Source organism: Rhinolophus sinicus, chromosome 6, assembly GCF_057876585.1.
Source record: "Rhinolophus sinicus isolate RSI-liver-muscle chromosome 6, RSI-T2T, whole genome shotgun sequence".
Classification (NCBI taxonomy): Eukaryota; Metazoa; Chordata; class Mammalia; order Chiroptera; family Rhinolophidae; genus Rhinolophus; species Rhinolophus sinicus.
In genome coordinates this window covers 55779032-55798042 of record NC_142506.1, presented here as the reverse complement: position 1 = coordinate 55798042, position 19011 = coordinate 55779032, and the positions used below count along the sequence as shown (strand labels likewise).

The window sequence follows — 19011 nt, the reverse complement described above, 5'->3', positions numbered from 1 at the left end:
CTTTCAAAGCCTTTGCAGAGAACGGTCTCATTTGACCTTCACAGGAAGCCTATGGGGAAGAAAGGACAGGAGGAAACAAACCCCCAAAAGCTTGGGGACTTGATCAAGATCACACAGCCAGGTCTCCCGATTTCCAAGTGCTCTATTCTATTATAGTGTTTGGTCCCTCCTAGGGCTGAATGTGCCAAGAACACATCAGATGTCCCCAAAGGGTCCCCCAACAGTCTAAGGCTCCAACACAGCTGAAGTAAGAGGCCCCACCACCTTACCCCAAGGGTAACACCCTCAGGCTTTCACAAATGCCAGAGCGGAGATCGTGGGGAAGAAGGTGCACTTACAGATGCACCCCTCACTACTCCCGCACAGACCACACTTCAACATGGAGACAGCCTGTGCTGCAAACGTGGAGAATCTGCTTGGTGAGGGGCAGGCGGGGTGGGCAGCCGGGGCCAGTATGTGTTTTCCCATCCAGTTCCTATTGCTGCATCTGACACAAGACCCTGTGGTGTGTGACAGCCAGCTGGAGCCGGAAACTCCAATTGTGCAGATTGAGAATTCATTTTTCCCCTTCCGGTGATGCAAGCAGAGAGCTGTCATAGCCCAGAGAGGAAGTACAAGAACCTGAGGTCTGTGGTGTGTAACAGACTCATCCAGGCCCGGCTGAGTTAGGGCCATCGGCTGGCACTGCCCCAAAAGGTGAACAGGAACAGCTCATCTGTGGTTCAAGCTTAATCTGTCTCGCCTCATCCCAGGCCCAAGCGAATGAATTTCAAAGAAGATGCACTTGAAAATATTCAAGGTAAGAAAGAACACTGGCATCCTCCTCCTCAGATGATAAAAGCCCAAAGTATCTAAAGGAACTAGATTTCCTCTGTAGCCTGAAGGCAGCAAGGTCCACGGCCACGGCCAGGCCAAAGCCCCAAGACAGAGCTGGGCGGGTGGCCTTGGTTTTCTCAGCGGCACAGTGAAGGTAACATGGCTGACCTCTGGGTCTGTGGTGCAGAGTGGGGAGAACAGTGTCTGGGACAGGCCCGGCGGATGCACTCAGCGAACGTGATACAATATCAGCATCATGTGTGAGTCCTGCCTGGTGGGCTTCACAAGCCCCCATCTGCCCCGCCCCCCCCCCACACACACACTCACATTCGAGGTGATATGTCTTTTTTACCTGTCTGCTTCTGACACCAAGGCAATGCGGCCATAATCCCAGAATCTTCTTCTTATGAATGAAAACGCCAATATTAAAAACTAAAAGTAGAAAAGAAACCAAGGGAAAGCATATTGGAAAGCTTCTAATGAGAAGAGACAGGTGTCTTAGGGGCAAAGCCCGCCTGCCTGCCTCAGCGAGGCTAGAAGGGCCGTGGAGATCATCCGAGCCCAGAGGGGTTCCTGAGCTGCCCAAAGCCACACAGCTTGCGCTAAGGCCTGATGCTTTGCTCACCCACCTGCTTCCCTAGCTCTTGTCACCTGTTCCCAAGTCACGAAGGCTGTCAACATGGACACCAAGCTTGTCCCAGCACCAAACACATCAGCCTGTCCTTTGTCCTCAGGCAGCTTTGACAGCCATAACCATCCTCGGCCCTGATCGCTCTTCAGCGGCCCCTGGGCAGGAAGGCGAGGGCTGGCCTCACCGCCGCCCTGGGCAGCAGCTCCCTTCTTCATTTAACGTAGAATTTCACTTTTAATTTTTTTTTTTTCATTTTAAATTTCTGAACCAAGGTAGCACAGCAGCCCAGGCTGAGCCGGAATCGGATGATCTATTTTCAAAGGCTGCTCAGCAAGGGCCTGCCCTCTCTGCCCCCTGCCCCTGCTTTCGTGGCCATCTGGTGTGGACATTTCCCACGTATCCAGGTTTTACAGCTCCCCTAGCTCTTCTGTGACACCCCCCTCCCCATAACTTCCTCCAATAAAAATCCACCCTCACCATCACACTCACCTGGAGCGCAAATATCTCCTCTCAACCAACCTTGTTCCAAAGGCACCCGCACCCCCAGCCCTCCTGGGGCTCCTGCCCATCCAACCTCCTCAGACTTCTCACCTTGGCCCGAGCTCTCCCCTCCCTGAAGATACTGGATTACAGCTTCAGGGCCGCCCTCCGACTGAACCCCACCACCCTCAAATCCATCACCACACTCCTGCTCGCTCGTCCCTCTATAATATGACATTGTTCTCTACCTTCAAATGGGTGTTTAGCTCCAAGACGTGCGTGATTTGGCACTTAAGGAGCCCTTTTCCATAAAAGCAACATATGTAGCCTGTAGGTTCCCACATCAGCCCGTAAAAGACCAACAGTGTAGCAAAATTCTAATGCAACCATTTAGACCTTAATCCTAGGGACCCGAGTGGAAAGAGAAGAAGGGAGAACTCTCTCCCCCCAGCCTATGGATACTTTTCATGCTAGCGAACTTGTTTGATACCTGCCTCTTTCCCCCAGGGACTGGGGCCCTCATGCTACCCTAACGCCCCCTCCCCCAAACCCCACCTAAGCCTAGCCTCTAGCCCCAAAGTCATTCCATCTCACTCCATTTACTCAGATGGTCTCCACCAGCTGTTAGGAAAAGGCACCAAGATGGACTGACCATTCCATGGGCATTTGGGAAAAGAAGATGCCCCTTAGCCCCAGTAAATTTCACCCAGCCAATGCTGAGTCAGTCCAGGGAAGAAAAATAGCACATTTCAAATTGGGGGAACCTTTGAGAACAAGGTCTCCATTAAAGAAAGGGCATCTGTGAGGGTCAGCTATGATAAGGTGTGCCTTTACCCAGTGTTCTCCTCTCGCCACGTCTAATTCTCTAAAAGGCCCAGGGACTCCCGTGGAGAACAGGAGGTAACACTTATAAACTGGGAATTACAACTGCTCTCATTCTAATCCACACTCTCCACTCACATCTCTTGTCCCTGAGGACTGTCCCTTCCCAAGGGCCTTAAAGACATGACAGGCTGATAACTCGGTAACGATAGTAATAATCAAAGGAACAGCGACGTGTGTTCTTTCCACACCGTGCCTTAAGCTCCAAAACTCTCTGAGGTAAGAATTATTACCTCCATTGTACAGAGCAGACACTTCTGGCTCAGACAAGCTATGTAACACACTAAGGTCACAGAGCAGGTAAGTAGCAGAATTGTGATATAAACCCAAGTACGTCTGGCTCCTCACCTGAGTTTCCCAGAAGACCCTGGGTGGGGGAGTTAGGACGTGATTCATGAGGGGTCTTACCAAGAAGCAACTGACGTCTATGAGCAGGACGGTGGGGATGCCACCAAAGGTGACCCCCTGGAGCACGGTGCTGTTTTTAGCTGAGTTGTAGCAGTAGGAATCATTGGGCTGGTCCCCAATGCCCAGTCGATCCCGGATGGACACTGCCTTGGACTGCCACAGATCCAGGAACGGGGAGACAGTCATCGTGCCTTCCTCCCTGGAGAACAGAACCAGGCAGAGGGTCAAGGCTGGACCGCTCCTGTAGTTGCCCCAGCCAGCCCTGGCAGAGCCAAAGATGGGTGTCTCCTGCAGGGGCTGGTGGAGCACGGGGATCCAGCAGCAAGGGGTCAGGGAGAGGCAGACACCAGGCCCCGCGTGCCTGGCAGAGCCTACAGAGAATAGCTCCATTGTGGGAATAGCTCCCAGTCAGATGGACTGGACAGATGGCTCAGCCAAGACACAGCTGGCAGCCTCCCCAGAGTGGGGGGAACAGGAAGAAAGGGAAGGACAGGAGCTGCTGCAGCTGCCTGCCTAAGAGGTGCTAAAGGGCCTCCAGCCTCCAGGACACCTGCTGGGAAGGTAATCCCATGGGAGCCACTGGGCGAGCTAGAGGACAGGCAGGAGAGAGGGTGAAGGGGGACAAATGAGGAGGGAGTGATATCGAACTATGCAACAACCGCTGACCCGAGAGAGCCTCAGCCCCTGCTCTCAGGGTTCATGGATGTGAGAGACAGACCCATTCAATACACCTGGAAACTGAGGCTCAGAGGCTGTAGCTTCATTCACCTGCCCCAAGATTAAGGAGCCGGTTGGGGCAGAATCAGGTATCAGACCCAGACTCCTGATTCCAGATGCCAGTTCTCTTTCTACTAGGCCATGTGCCCGCTCCAGCCAGCGACAAACATACTTTAGTTCAGTGAGAGATAAAGGTCCGGAAAGGGATAGCTGGAGAGGAGAGATATGGGGATGGAAAAGACAGAGAAAGCAGAGACGGGGGTGGGGGGGGGTTGTAGTTTGCGGGGAAGAGGGGGAGGGAGTCTCAGGATCTCCTCAGGGACCCCTGAGTCACCCCCAGCTCCGCCTTCTGACCCCTGCACTCCTGGGTACCTTTGGTCTAAAGGGAAGGCCTGGCATGTCCAAAGCAAACATCACTCCAGGCTGGCAACTCACCTTCCCTTTCCTGGCTGCTGGTACCCCGCCCACCCCAGCAAGCTAGTGGAAAGCTCCAGTGTTTCTCTCCTGACACCGGAAGCCTCAGAGTTACTGCCCAAATTCCGGCCTGCTTTTCACAGTGTCTGTAGCTGAGAGCCAGGAGAAATTGCTCAGCACCCCTTCTTCAAGCTCCCATCTCCCCACATCTGGTTAAACCAGATTCCCAGGGGACTTCTGCTAGGTCTGACTTTCTGCCTGCTACAGGGACAAAAATCTTGGGGACAAGAAGAAAAGGTACAGAGAACCCAAACAGAAGTTTGGACTACCTGGTAGTGCTGGTGGGGTGTGTGCTGGATGTGTGTGAGGGAGAAGGGGGGAGGTCCCAATTCTGACCCCTGGGACTGCTGGGCTGGGGACAATCTCAAACACACATGCCAGAAAGTATAACAAGGGGGTAGTGGCATGTCCAAGGCCTGGGAGGATTTCCAGAAGGCCGAGTAACTTTCTCACCCCTATAAGAGACTGAGTAATGGCTAGAGGGTGTGGTGTCTGAGCCATGTTGTTGGTGGCTCTGAACAGTCATCAAAGCTGCCCCCAGGAGACAGATGGTCTTGGCTTCCTTGCTTTAAACCCCACCCAGTGGCACCACCCCGCCCGACTCTGGGAGGCTAACCCTTGCCACAACTCCTGTGCCCACACTTACCACACACCCAAGGAAGGCGGAACCTGGACGAGCCCCTTGGAGAGGTCCTCAGTTGGAGCTGGCTCTGGCAAAGGCAGCAGCAGCCCCATGCACCGCCCGAGCTGCCTCAGGCCCGCCACTCATTTCCTGCAGGCTTTCCTGACCACAGGGTCAGGGGTACCAGCCTTTACAGACTTCCCTGAAGGAACACAGACGGCCAAAGTCACGTGGGAGCTGCCTCTTCCAGTTCAGGGGTTCTGGCCTGAGACCCTTCAGCATACTCCCCCCACACTCACAGCTGCCCCAGCGTCTCTGAACTGAAACGCTCACATGAAGCTTTTGGTTCCTCCCGATGGACGCCCTCCTGCCCTGGCTCTTCCCCAACTCCCAGAACTGGTTCTGGGCCCAGGCTCCCCTGTGCCACCTGCTCCTCCCTCCCTGCCCAGCACCACCTGCGGCTCCAGCCTCCACCCTCTCAAGGGCTTGAAGCCCTGCTGGGGCCACGGCAGTGATTCCCCCTCCCCAAGCACTGCAGGCTGTGGGTACGAGGTAAGACTCTGAGTCGAGGACTTCATCCGGGCCCCAAGGGCTAGAATCAGGAAAAAGGAACACAGCAGGAAAAACAAGGGAGGCTTAAAAAGTAAAGTGGAAAGAAAAAAACATCCCCATAAAATGCTCACAGAGGGAACATTATCCCTGGAAAGGGGTGGCTGCTGTGGGTGGTGCTGCGGGCAGGACAACTCTCACCACCGCTGCTTCATGCCAAGCTTTAGACGGGCAGAGGCCGCATGGGAGGAAGGCACCTATGGCTCCTCTTCCCCCTTCAGCCCCAGTCATGCCTCTAAGTCACTTTCCTCTTGCCAAACAGGATCCCCTAAGTGGTTTTACAGTTTGATAAGAGAACTCAGTGAGGTCAGCCAGGAAATACCACCAGCCTGGGATGGAGCCTGTCCCATCTGCCCATATCAGGTGAGACGCCCAGATGAGGGGACAGCTTTACGGGTCCTCAGTCTCTCTCAGACTTTTCAGCTCAGCTGTAGCTGCCTCTGCCCATTAACACATGAAGTCCAGAGTCTGCTGAAACCTCAGGGTCCCTCCAAGGTCAGCCCCTCTGCATCTTCCAGAAGAGGCACACTCTGAGAGGGCAGCTCTGCCAGGCTGAGGAGGAGGGGCAAAGGGAGAGAGGGGACTCAGGTGGCCGCGATCAGGAGGGAGCTGGCTCAGTAGGCGAAAGACTGATAGTTCCAGGCAGAGGCCAAACCAGCAAGTAGGCCCTGTGGCCACAGGAGCCCTGCCTGGCTGGCACCTTCGCAGTATTCAGTCATCTTATATTTGTTAGACATGTATATGCAAATGCGTAGCACTTATTCCAAGAAGTCTATATTCATCGTCGCATTCCTAGCCAAGATCCTGATGGTACGACAGCCAAGAATGACTGCTGAGCCCAGGAGCCAGGTGAGCAGCAGGGGACTCAGACAATCGAACTCAAAGTTCAGCCCATGTGCACCCGAGTCTGGTTGTGGCCGTTGGGACAGACAGCTGAATCCAACAGCCGGTCTCAAACTTGCCAAAGGCGTCAACCATCAATGATGACCCACTGCCCACCTGAGCTGGCAGCAAGGACTGACCCCTGCAGCCCACTTGACGGTCTCTATGCCTCCGTTCCAGAAATGCCAGCAGAATGCCACTGGCAGTGTGTGAGCCTTGCTGGTTCTCACAAGAAGGCCCCGTACAAATTCAGGGTATTTTAAACACCACCAAATCTTCCACTTTTGTTATGATGATAGCAGGACTACAAGCAGCCCCAGCCCTTCTGCCATGGGACCTAACTCTGATTGTCTGGATACAGAAGAAGGTTGGAAAATAAATACAAACTTCTCCTTAAAGAGCCACCAATAAGAACCCCGGAACCTGGACAGCTGTTGGCCTCCACACAGGTCAGCCCTGGAAATGGCACAGCGTCTGGCTGCGATGGGAGGCAGCGTGCCTGGCAGTTACCTGAGTAGGCTGTGGCGTTAGGGTCCAGGCACCATGTCCCTCAGACAAGTGACTTGGCTTCCTTCCTCTGCTGTTGGGAGGCACACACCTGAGACAATGCCCATAAAGCGTAGCCGGGGGCCCAGCCCCAGCAAACTTTCAAAAGCCCTTTACTTTTATTTTAAGTCACCCTCCAGCGAATGGGAAACACAACCGCAGGACCCCGTCTGATGTTTTCCCTGTTAAAGCCAGGGAACAGCCAAGGGAGACCTTTGTCCCAACACTAAACAAACAAGAGGGTGTGGGAGGTGAAAAAGCGGCCTCTGCTTGGTTCACATTCACTGTAAGGCAGAAGCGGACAGAGGAGGGGAGGGGAGAGAAGGACAGAGGGACATACAGGAGACGGAGGAAATCCAGGTTCTTTCTCCAGTCAGGGATGACCTGGAGTCTTTCCTCATCCCAGTGGGTGTCTACCACCGTGCAGGAGCCAGGGCTCAGAAAGGCCCATTGCACCCACCGCCCATCAGGCCTGGGACTGGCTTAACCTCCAGCCCTCAGCACTGCAGGGGCACAGCCGCACAACTTCAGGGTGATGGAAGCTCGGAGGTTATCTGGTCAGCCACACTGGAGACTCCTGTCCTTGAAGACACCACCTGGAGCTGAAAGATGGTGGCCAGCCCAGGGTCTCAGGTAGCCAGCCTTATCTGGTACTGGAACCTCGGTGGTTTGGGTTTCTTAACAGACTTCTCCTCCCCTCTCTACCTCCCCCAAGCCCCCAAGCTTCCCTCCTCGGGACTCCACCAGAGCTGTAGGGATTGGTCACCGAGGGACAGCCCCAACGTGGTTTCAACCTTCCCAGGGGCAGGGGACTCAGCCTGGCCCTTTCCCAGGCCTGCCTGGCATGTAGTTCGGAAGGGAAGAGCCCAGGTTAGGCTGGGAGGATTGCCTTCAGCTGACAAATCCCCAAAGAGAGGAGTGGGAAGAGGGAGAGATCGGCGTAAAAGCGAAAAGCTGGAGCCTCGGAGTGGAAAACCCGGAAAAAGTGTCAGGAAGCCTGGAGGAGCGCACGGAGGGAAGGCGGCGCGAGGTCTGCGCGGCCGGGAACTGACTTTCTGCTCCCACCCAGGTCGGGAGTGGGGGCTGCGAGGGCCGAAGGGCCGCGCCCCAGCACCGGACACTTAGCACCCGGCGCAGAGCCCAGGTCCTACGCATAAGTCCCGGGAAAGGCGGAGGGCGACATTCTCCCTGCTTGACACCCCCTTCCCGTTTACCTGCGGCGGTGGAGCAGCTAGCGTGGCGGGAGGAAGCTGTCTGGCTCCACCTGGGCGGGCGGGGTAGTGTCCCGACCACTTGAAAGTTACGAAGAGAAACTTCAGCGCCTCCTGCACATGCGCAGAGCGGCAGCCACTGCTTGCCCAATTTGCAGCTGCGGCCCGCGCGCTGATATAGTGCGTCCTTCCGCGGTCCTCGGCCGGGGCCTGGTCCCGGGGCCGCGCTCAGCCCGCGCGTGTCCGCCCGCAGGTCTGCGGTTCCCGGTCCCGCCAGCTCGCGTCCTGGGGCCGAGGAGGGCGCCGCCAGGGCTAATCAGACCCCCGCATGTCCCCAAACCCCTGGCACCTCGATGAGACCCGGGCCAGGCACAGGTGGTCGCGGCCCCGGGACGCGCGGGGAGAGCATCCGCAAACGTTCGTGGTCGTCCTTGTTTTGCACTTTATTTCCTCCAGGGGCTCCGAGACCGCATCCAGGAGTGGGAGGGTGGGAGCTCAGCTGGGCTCAGCACCAGGGCTCGGGGCAGCCCCGCGGCCCCCCGGTGCCGCGGCCTCCCGCCGCGGTAAGGTCCGTGGGGGTCCTCAGTGTAGCCCAAATGATGGTCACACTGTACTCCCCGGGCACCGATCTGGCCCAGCTCACTGAGGGCTGCCCCCAGGCTGGGTCCAGGGTACTTCCTCTGAGCCAGTGGCCTCCGCAACTGGTCTGGAAGCTCGTTGAGGGCATGGCGGTGTGCACTGAGCAGGACGAAGGACTCCTGTGCAGCGGGAGAGCACCGCATGTCTGCCCCACCATGCAAACTCCCCCCCACCGCCGGCCTCAGTGTCCGCATCTGCCAAACCTTGGGGTTGTACCAAAGCTTCCCCTCAGGTCTTTTCTAACAGTAAATATCAGTACATCCTGACCAGCTCTTCACTCACACATGTGCATCTTTGCGGGTTCTCTGTCCTCTCTACCATTTCTGGATTCTCATCTTTTATTGTGATGATAAACGTCTATCTCCTTACCTCTCTGGCCAGGATTCTAGCAGCAGTCTGTGGCTGGGGTGGGGGTGGGGAGAAGCAGGGTCCTTTCCTGCTTCTCTGACAGTTCTTTTTTGTCCCATCTGGCTTCCTCCTCCTCCCTCCCTCAAATCCCAGCTACTAGCCAGTCCCCACAGTTTGCCCTCTGCCCCTGGGCTCAGCTCTTGTCCTTACTCCATACCTGGGTCTGGACATCTCTCTTCTTCTGCCATTACCTCCTGCTGCTAAGGGCCCCACATCTGTCCTCTGCCAGGTTCCTGGTGTGGCCCATTGGACTTCTCCCAGCTCCTCCCACTGACCGGTCCACTCTCTTCATACCTACATATCCCCCACCTGCCTGTCCTTATTTCTTTTCTGCCTCAATGGCACCACCTCCTGCCTGGTCTCTGCTGAGGGGTCCAGGGAAGTGGAAGATTCTAACCCCAGTGATTAGAATGGTAAAGCAACTGACGAAAAGAAAGTTAGGATCTTTGATTACAAAAAGGGAAGGGATTTTGAAATTTGATTTTCAGTAGGTTAAGTTTATTTCAAAATCAAGAGAAGTCCCAAATGGACCAGAATGTGAGTTGAGATCACCTTAGCTCCTGTTATGTATCAGGTAGCTTGTTACATGTGTGGAGTGCTTGTAAAAAACATTATTTCCTTAAAGCTCCAGTAAATGTTGGGAGTCAGGGATTTTTCCTATTAATAGGGAAGGAAATGGCAGGTTGAGAGGATGTAGGATTTACAGCTAATAAGAGCTGTGCAGACTGTCAAGGAATCCAAAAAGTCCATTCCCCAGACTGGATCCTACAGCAAAGTCACAGCTTTAAAGCCTCTGCAATCTTGGCATTCTAAAATATTATATCTGGCATTTTCAACCCTTGCTCCCTTTATCTGCCCCAAAATCTAAAGGAGTGACCCACATTCTTGTAGTACTGATGATGATTTTAATCACAGATTTTCTTATTTTGTAGCAGGTAGAGTTGAAAGACCACACACCGTGCCTGGAAAATGTCAACAATGACAAAAAGATTTCTGCCTCAATTCTAAGCAGACACATACACTAGAATCTGAATGCATTTCAATCCTAGCTTCCTGTTTTACTTACCTGAAACCTTGACCATGTCCCTTTTTTTCAGCTCTTTCCTTAGTTTTCTAATCAGGTTGACCTAATCCCCACAGAACTTTCTGTTCCCTCACAATTGCCAGACTTCTAGGTAAAAAAAAAAAAATTAGAAAAAACAGAAATACAGAATAAAATGTGTTTTATTTGTTTCATTCAAAATGCCCTTAGTATCTGAGATGGGAATGCACAATCCATACTTGACCCTAGGTTTTAAACCCAGAGCGGCAGCTGGATCTCCCACCCATATCACAGAACTCAGCCCAGATCCTGTGATAAGACAAGAAAACAATGACAAATTTGGTTTTCTGCTCCTAGATTCCAAAATCTACACAGTTAAGTGCTTAACGTATAGTGCAGTGAACAATATGAAGGATAGAGACGACGGGGCAGGGGCTACCCAGTGGCCGGGGAGTCTTGTTCCTGGGAAGCAAGACTGGTCAGAGGAAGCAAATCTGGAGCTCAGCAGAGAGCACAGAGCATTTGCCCATCAGCAATCCCCATCTCTCCTGGTGCCTAGGACACTTCTGACAGAAGCCAGATCCCTCGTTGGCTCCTCCCAGCACCTAGGGTTCCAGCTTCCTTGGCACGGGCGCCCCATCCGAGGCACAGCTGCACTTCTGCACCCTCATGTTGGGCAGGCTGACCACCTGGGCCCGGGGCTTGCCTCCCTCCTTGACGCTGACAATCATGGGCAGCAAGGTCGTCTCCGAGGCAATGCACTGCCGCGGCCCCAGAAACGGCCACTTGAAGGTCAGAGTCTCCGGGGGCTGCTGGCAGGTGCCCACACACTCGTAGGCCAGGAAGCCCGGGGGCTCCAGGACCCAGTTCTCAGCCCACTTCATCCCCTGCAGGTCAATGTACATCTCTTGGCGGCAGCAGCGCGTGCCCTGGGTCACCGGGGCCTCAGGGTCACAATTGTCCTGAGCTCTGTGGGGGCAAGGAGAGGCAGAGTCCAAAGTCAGCTGGGAAGGCTAAGGTCAGGGGACCCAGGGTGGGGCCTAGGGGGGCCCCTGGGGCAGGAGATTAGGGTCCGTCTCTCATGTTAAAAAAAAAAAAGCTGGATTATTTGTGATAAGGATGGATACCTAGAAATAACCTAAAATAATACGTGATATTATTATTAATAATACAATAATAATAATAAGTGATCTAAGTGATAACCTAAATAATAAGAGCTATTACTTCTAAGAGTCTAAGGAGTTTTATATATTCATTCATTCCCAAAGCACTTCGAGAAAAGAAAAGGTGCCCATTTCTATCTCAATTTCACTTCGTATTTGTCTTGTTGACCTTTGACCCACAGCGCCTACCCGTAGTCCCTGAGGTCCAGGGTGTGCAGCTCCAGCTGGGGCTCGCCCTGCCTGGCGTCCGCCGGCCCCTGGGCGGCGAAGTGGACCAGCTCGTGAGCGCTTGAGGCCAGCGGGCCCAGGTGCTCCCTCTGTACCGACACCTGCAGCAGCAGCGGCTGCCGAGGTCGGCTCAGCTGCTGCCAGAAGTTCACGGCCTCTGTCACGTCAAAGGCCTTCCAGCCGCTCTCGTGGATGGACACCAGCCTGTGATACCACGCAGAGCTGGAGACCCGTGCTGAGGGGTGGGGGCTGGGGGAGCCGCTCTCACCCCCATCCCATCCCCCTCCCGGAGTAGCCCAGACAAGACCCGCCCCGAATCTCCTCCCTCCCGCCCCTCTCCCCGACGTTGGGTCCAGTCCCCCTCTCCTCTGTCCTCCCCACCTGGAGTCGATGAGCGAGGTGCGGTTGGAGCCGTCCTCTCGGACGTGCAGCCACTGGATGGTGACCCGAGCCCGGTCGCTGCGTGGGGAGAGCAGCTGGTGCCTGCGGAGCGCAGCCTTGGGGACAGGCTCCTGGAAGAGGCGCAGCACGGCCTGCACCAGCTCGCTGTTGGGGGGCAGCCGCTGCTCCATGCGGAACACCAGCAGGTGCGTGGAGGCCTCGGACACCAGGAACCTACCGGCCACCTCTGGGGACACGTGCAGGGTCAGGTCTGAGGGCAGCAGAGCCCCCCCAGAGCCAGGGAACAGGATTTCCCCGGTAATCCACAGAGAGAATTTGGGGGCTGGGAAACTGGTCCGCCAGGACAGAAAGAGAACACCCCCTACCTTGAAAAAATTTTCTGGCCAGGCCGTTTCCTAAAAACAATCATTTGGGATTGGGGCTTGTTTACCAGCAACCCCCACCCTCAGAGGGTGGGGGCAGCTTTTGTCCCCTGAATGGAGTGTACAGACATGCAGCCTTCTTTAGGCAAAGAGGGCGGGACTAAAATGGGAGGGGGAATGGAGATTGGGAGGCAGAGAACCCAGCCAAAGGAAATCTATGATCACCAGCTGAATAATCTCATTTTCATCTCTGGCGAGAGGGCTCGTGCCCAACAAAACATCCCCAAAAGAAGGAAGAGGAGCCAGGGGCCTATAAAGAACCTTTGCGGGGCTCCTGAGCCCTGAGGTAAATGAGAGAGACAAGTACACCTTGGTCAGAGGCACCAGGCAACCTGTCGCTAACACCTGAGGCTCCAGGTTGGTGGCACAGCTAGAGTGTTCATTGCAGACCTCCTGGTCTCCCCAGGCACCCTGCTGGCTAGGGAGCAGATGTGGGTGGGTCTGGCTCTGGGCACTGAGGAGGTGAGCCCCAGCCCCAGGGAGGTGAGAGGCTGCAGTAGCATTCAGACCCAGAACATTTCTGACGCGCTGTTTTTCAAACTTTAAAATTATGAAGCCAACCCCTTACATCTCATGTAATGCCCACAACTCTGAGAACTAGTCAGAACTCATTTAACCTCATTTACAGAGAAGCAAACAGGCTCAGAGATGTTTGGAGACTTGTCTGAGGTAAGACAGCAAAGGTCAAAGTCGAGAACTGAACCCAGGGGTCCTTTCTCTCTAAGGCAACTCTCTCTGCTGAGACCGGCCTCTTTGTTCCCCAGCATGAAGTTCTTTGCCAGCCTATTTTCTCCTTACCATTCTTCCCTCTTTCCACTTTCTCCCCTACCCCATGGATATCTATTCTGCCCTTGGCTTTGGCAGTGGGTCCAGCTTAGCATGGCTCTTCCTGGCCTGAGGGGTAGGGCCCTCAGTGTAGACAGACACCAAGGGTTCAGACCCAGCCATCCTCACAGTTCATGGTCTCTCTTCACTGCCTTTTGAACTCTGGGCCCCAGTCGGGCACATCCAGTCTTAGCCCCCCACCCACACCCAGGCCCAGGGAGCAGCAAGGAGCGAGGGTCTCACCTCGGAAGTTCTGGCTGAACCTCTTCCCCCGGGAGGGGGCCCCGTGGCTGCGCTTCAGCAGGGCCACGTACTGGGCCCTCACGTGGGCAGGGATGACCAGCTCCTCCACGTCGCCCTTGCCCAGCACGGGCACCTCCCTGAGATGCAGCTGCTGCAGCAGGCTGCCCAGGATCTGCTCTTCGGTCATGGCTGCCCCAGGGTGGGTCAGGGGCAGCGCCCAGAGTGCCCAGCAGAGCCACAGGGACCTCATGGTGCTGCTCAGGAGGAACAGAGCAGACGTGTCCCCTGAGGAGGCTCCAGGATGGTCCCAGCGGGGCGTGCTGAGAGCCAGGCTGGGCCAGCTTTATAGCCAGCCCTGGGCTGGGCCTGGGTGGTGGGAGGGAGGGAGGGAGGTCACACCCCTCGCCCTCCTGGGGGCTCAGCGGCCAGACAGGTCCCTGAGCCCCCAGGAGGGGGGCCGTCTAGAAAGGGCACGAAAGCTGTGTATACAGTGGTCATGAGCCTCTACCTTGGCTTGGGGTGCCCGATCCGTTACATTAAAAAGCTTCTTTCCTGGAGGAGAGGTAGGGGTCTCATTGTCTGCCAGATTCCATGTCCCCCCAGGGACAGAGTGGACTCGAGTCCTTGGTGTGTGAGCCTTGCTGCAGTGACACTCCCCAGTTGACACCAGGGACCAACCTGCCTATAGGGATGAGCGTCTGGACCCAGCACTGCTGACATCTTGGACTGTCCACAGCGAACCCAGTGCCCCCCCCCCACTGTCCTGGGGGGCATTCGTAGGCAAGGGAGCCTGGGAACACTTAACCCCAATGGGGATTCGTCCAGTAAGGAACCCCACCCTCTCTCCCTTTTCCAGGCTCTTCATGGATTTAGAGATTAGAGTTGAAAGGACCCTCCAGTCGAACCCCTCCTTCAATTTTTGAGCCAAAAAACTGAGGCTCGAGAGGTGACAACGTCCCGAAGCTCACACAGGTGACAGATGCCTACATAAAGTCTTCAGATTCCCAGCCCAAAGTCCTCTCCATACCCTCAAGCTGTATGTCAGCATCCTGTCCCACCCCCTGATGCACTCAGGTGCTCTCAGTCCAGATGATCGTGTCTGGTGGGGGCAGGGGGCACCCAGGGTCCAAGTCTTCCCCCACCTGAATGTGGGTTTGCTGATAGAGGAGTTTCCCTGGGGAAATAAAACAATTGGGCAGGCAGCCAGGGGGAGGGCTGCCAGATAAAATAAACGACGACATTTAGGATATCCTTATAAGAACAAATTATTCGTTGTTTATCTGAAATTCACATTTCACTGGGAGTCCTATGTTTTTATTTGCTGAATCTGGCAACCCTAGCCAGAGGCCATAAGGAGAAAGCGAATGTGGATTGGGAGACAATTTACAACGGGCTGATTAGTAGTCGGGCGGGAGGGCAGACCCCATGCTTTGTCATGCAGAGGAAGGAGCCTGCTTCCCCCCCTCCCCCACACACATGCACCTGTGTCTGGCCCAACTCTCTGTGGGGTCAGGTCGGCTGGAGATGGCAAATTGGCCCCCAACCAGCTCTTCCATCCTGAGAGAGGAGAGGGGGGCCAAGGGCCACTTTGGATCTGGCCCTGGGCCTAGAGCTGAGGGTACTGTGGAGGGCAATGGATCAGCCAGCCCAGGGTGTGGGTGGCAAACCTGGCACCCAGATGGCCCTAGAGAGGTGGATGATGGGGGCTGAGGCAAGAGGGCCAGTGAGGAGTGGGCCATGTGCCCACAAGAAATGTGGGGGTTCGGAGGTTATCCTGCAGCTTCTATGGGTGGGGGACAAATAGTACCAGAGGCTGGCTGAGAACCAAGGGAGCTGTGAGGTTGGTGAAGGCTGAGCCCAGAGTGGGTTCACGTCTGGGTTAGAGCCCAGCATCTGGGGGTCTCCAGGATGTCCCCTTCCCAGATAGAGGCAGACAGTGCTGTGCATGCTCCAGAGATGCCCTGAGGCCCAGCCCCAGCTGCCCAGGGCTGCCCCAACCCTGCCCCTTCAGCCTCCCTGACCTCAGGCCTGGGGGCCCATGTGGCTGCAGACATGCCCTTCCTGTTCTCCTAGAGCAGCTTGGCCTCTGACAGCAGCAGGCCTGGCCCTTCCCTGGGGATCCCTGGGCTAAGGAGGGTAGGGGACAGGGGAGGAATAAGGACCCGTGTTTCAGCTCAGCCAGCCCCTTCCTGGCAAGACCGAGGCCTGGGCTCAGCCCTTGCTGTGAGGCCTCAGGCGAGTTTTCTACCCTCTGCAGTGAGTCTCCTCCTGTAAAATGGAGATACTGTCCTTTTTTCGCAAGAAACTTGTCAGTATTAATAAAGATGTCAGCAGAGGCCCCTGACACACAGTAGGTGCTCAATAAATAAATGTCACACTGTTACTAATTCCTACAATGCTTACCATTTTAAAATTTTAAGTTAACAATGTTTCTTAATTATTTTTATAATGAGTCCATATAGTACTGAATGTGCAAAATGGCATATGTGAAAAATGTCAGTGTCCCTTCCTTTGTTGCTCACCTCCCCAGAGACAGTCTGGTCTTTACAAAGAAACACAGGAGTATTTTTCCTACCACACACATCTGAGTAATCTATCAACATGATCTACACCCCTTTTTTCAAAATTATAATTTTAATTTATCATTATAATTTTTTAAGGATACAGTGAAAAGTCTCACCCCCCAGAGGCAACCAATATTATCGATTCAATTGATTCAAAGGGGTTTATCGTTTTCTCTGACAGTTAAGCTTCTTTCACATAAGAATTTATCTTACAATCATGTGTCAACCAGGTGGCAGTTGAGACACATCTGTGCAACAACCTTCTGACGACACTAATGTATTAGTCTGCATGGGCTATCATAACACAATACCGCAGACTGAGTGGCTTAAACAACAGAAATGGATGTTCTCACAGTTTTGGAGGCTGGAAGTCCAAGATCAAGGCGCCAGAAAAGTTGGTTTCTTCTGAGGCCTCTCTCCTTGGCTTGCAGACGACCACCTTCTCGCCATGTCCTCACTCTGTCTTTCCTCCTTGCACATGCACCCCTGGTGTTTTTCCATGTGTCCAAATTCCCTCTTCTTATAAGCACACCAGTCAGATTGGGGTAGAGCCCACCCTAACAGCCTCATCTGAACTTTTTAAAAATCACCTCTTTAAAGTCCCTGTTTCCAAATACAGTCACATCCTGAGGTACTAGATGTTAGGACTTCAATATATGAAATGATGGGACACAGTTCAGCCCTGGTCAGATGAAGGAAGCTCAAGCATCAAAGGGTCTCAAGTTTGAGGAATTATGATTTCTCAGGTATCCTTCAGAGATGCAAATACAAGCAGAGACATTTTTCCCTTTCTTTTTTTTATCTCAAAGTTTAGCATACAACACATATTTTCTGACACTTTGTTCTTTCATTTAACAATGTATTTTATGGAAACTGCTATATAGTACTGCCTCATTCTTTTATTCTATTTTACTGCTACGTGAACTTTTTTTGTATACATGTAGCATAATTTATGTAACCAGATCCCTTTGAATGAATTGTTTCCAGCAGTTTGCTGTTATGAATAATGCTGTAATAAATAGCCTTATATAAATGCCACTTTATACATGTATGAATGTATCTTTTGGATAAACAGTCTACAAGGGGATATACTGGGTTACAAGTTTTGTGTAGTTTCCATTTTGATAGATGTTGCCAAATTGACCTCCATTTACACCAGGAAAGCCTTAACAATACAGTGTCATTACAGACCAAACTTAAAATAAAAAAAGAGAGAGAACCACACCAATCTAATAGATGAAAAATGGCTATTTCACTATAGTCTTATCTTGCATTTATTTCATTATTATGAATGAGTTTGAGCATTTTTTCATGTGTTTAAAGCCATCTGTATTTACATTCCTGAGAACTATTTGTTCATACATTGTGTCCATTTTTTCTATTGAGTTGTCATTTTTTCTTGTTGATATATAGACACTCTATATGTTGGGGACATTAGCCTTTTCTCTGTTGTAAACATTGTAAATATTTCCCCTTGGTTTATAAAACTTTGTTTTTTACTTTGGTTATGCTGGGTTTTGCCATCCTGTAATATTTTTATTAAATTATGTTAAATTTATAATTTAGGAAGCATTGACATCTTTTCATGCAAGTACTCAGTTTATCTTTTCTTCATTAAGGCTTTCTAAAAACTGTTGTTGGTGGTCTTAAATCTTATACAGAACTTGTTAAATCAATTACTAGGTAGCTTATAGTTTTTGTTGTTATTGAGAATAAAATATTTTATTCCATGGCATTGCTTAATTATTGTTTGTATCATTGAAGAGTATTGATTTCTAGGTACCAGTTTTGAACCCAGCCTTCTTACTGGATAATCTGATAATTTGTAGTAGTTCTTAGTTACTTCTCTTGCCTTTTCTAGGTTAAAAAAATCTTAATGTTTGCTAATAATGGTAATTTGATTCCTCGTTTTCAATTTTTATTTCTCTGGTTACTATTTTCTTATTTCATTAGCTAATATCTCCAGAACAATGCTGACTAAAAGTGACAATAAAAGATATCATCATCTTGTTCCTGTTTTAATTCGACTTCTTTCCCCATGAAGTATGGGCTTGAGAGTCAAGATACATACATTTTATCATGTTAAGGAAGTATCCATAATAGCAGTTTTTGAGAATCAAGAACAGATGTTGGAAATTAGTGAAGATATGGAGCAGCAAGGCCTCTCATGTGTTGCTTGTGAGAGTGTAAAGTGCTATAACCACACTAGAAATTTCTTTGGACATATTTACTACAGTTCCAGGTACCACCTTACCCAAAGACCCAGAAATTCCACTCAGTTGGACAGAAGTGCCTACACATGGAAGATTACAGCAGAGACCCACCAAAAATATCTATCAACAGTATAATGGATAAATAAAATGTCATCTAGTCCTGCATTGGAAAATTCTGCAGCAAAGAAAATGAACCTCCCGCTTCTCCAGTGAACTCCCATAATGCCCCATGGAAAGCAAGCTCTGAAGGAACGACCTTGAGTTATTCGCAGGGGATCCCAGGACCTGCCATGCCAGCAGGCAGCAGTAGACACTTGCTAAATATTGAGAAGAAACATGTTCTTCCGTTTCCTGCCTCCAAACATTTGCTACCATTCTCTGGGCCCACAATTTAAACACTAAACGTTTTCCTACTAAAACCCCACTGTCCTACATGGAGCAGGACATGCTCCCACCAGGGGACACGTCAATGGTTCCACTATATCAGAAGATGTGGAGTCTACCTGGTCATTTTAGGCTCAAAGCCATAGTCCTTTACTGCCTGGTTCCGCCCCAGCTTGCAGGGTGTGGTGGGGCTATTTCCT

At 52.4% G+C, this 19011-nt stretch overlaps 2 protein-coding genes across 5 annotated transcripts in view; both read right to left on the bottom strand.

Moving 5' to 3' along the window:
• Positions 1-8638, bottom strand: part of TMEM63A (transmembrane protein 63A) — a 30797-nt gene extending 22159 nt beyond the window's left edge. The window contains exons 1-4 of one of the 4 annotated variants that reach the window (XM_019730910.3): positions 8282-8638; positions 5055-5232; positions 3218-3416; positions 1169-1248 (exon numbers count right to left, since the gene is read on the bottom strand). In XM_019730910.3, the coding sequence (XP_019586469.3) occupies positions 1169-1248; positions 3218-3416; positions 5055-5143 (368 nt within the window). In that variant the 5' untranslated portion in view covers positions 5144-5232; positions 8282-8638. Of the gene's footprint in view, positions 1-1168; positions 1249-3217; positions 3417-5054; positions 5233-7031; positions 7533-8281 lie in introns of those variants that run through there. The other 3 variants (XM_019730912.3, XM_019730913.3, XM_074316920.2) reach the window with 3 other exon arrangements.
• Positions 8639-10411: 1773 nt separating this feature from the next.
• LOC109446959 (left-right determination factor 2-like) lies at positions 10412-13952 on the bottom strand. The gene is made up of 4 exons (XM_074316921.2): positions 13651-13952; positions 12140-12386; positions 11720-11962; positions 10412-11336 (listed from the first exon to the last, which is right to left on the bottom strand). The coding sequence occupies exons 1-4, from the start codon at positions 13898-13900 to the stop codon at positions 10973-10975; spliced, it is 1104 nt and encodes a 367-aa protein (XP_074173022.2). The 5' UTR covers positions 13901-13952; the 3' UTR covers positions 10412-10972.
• Positions 13953-19011: the final 5059 nt, after the last annotated feature.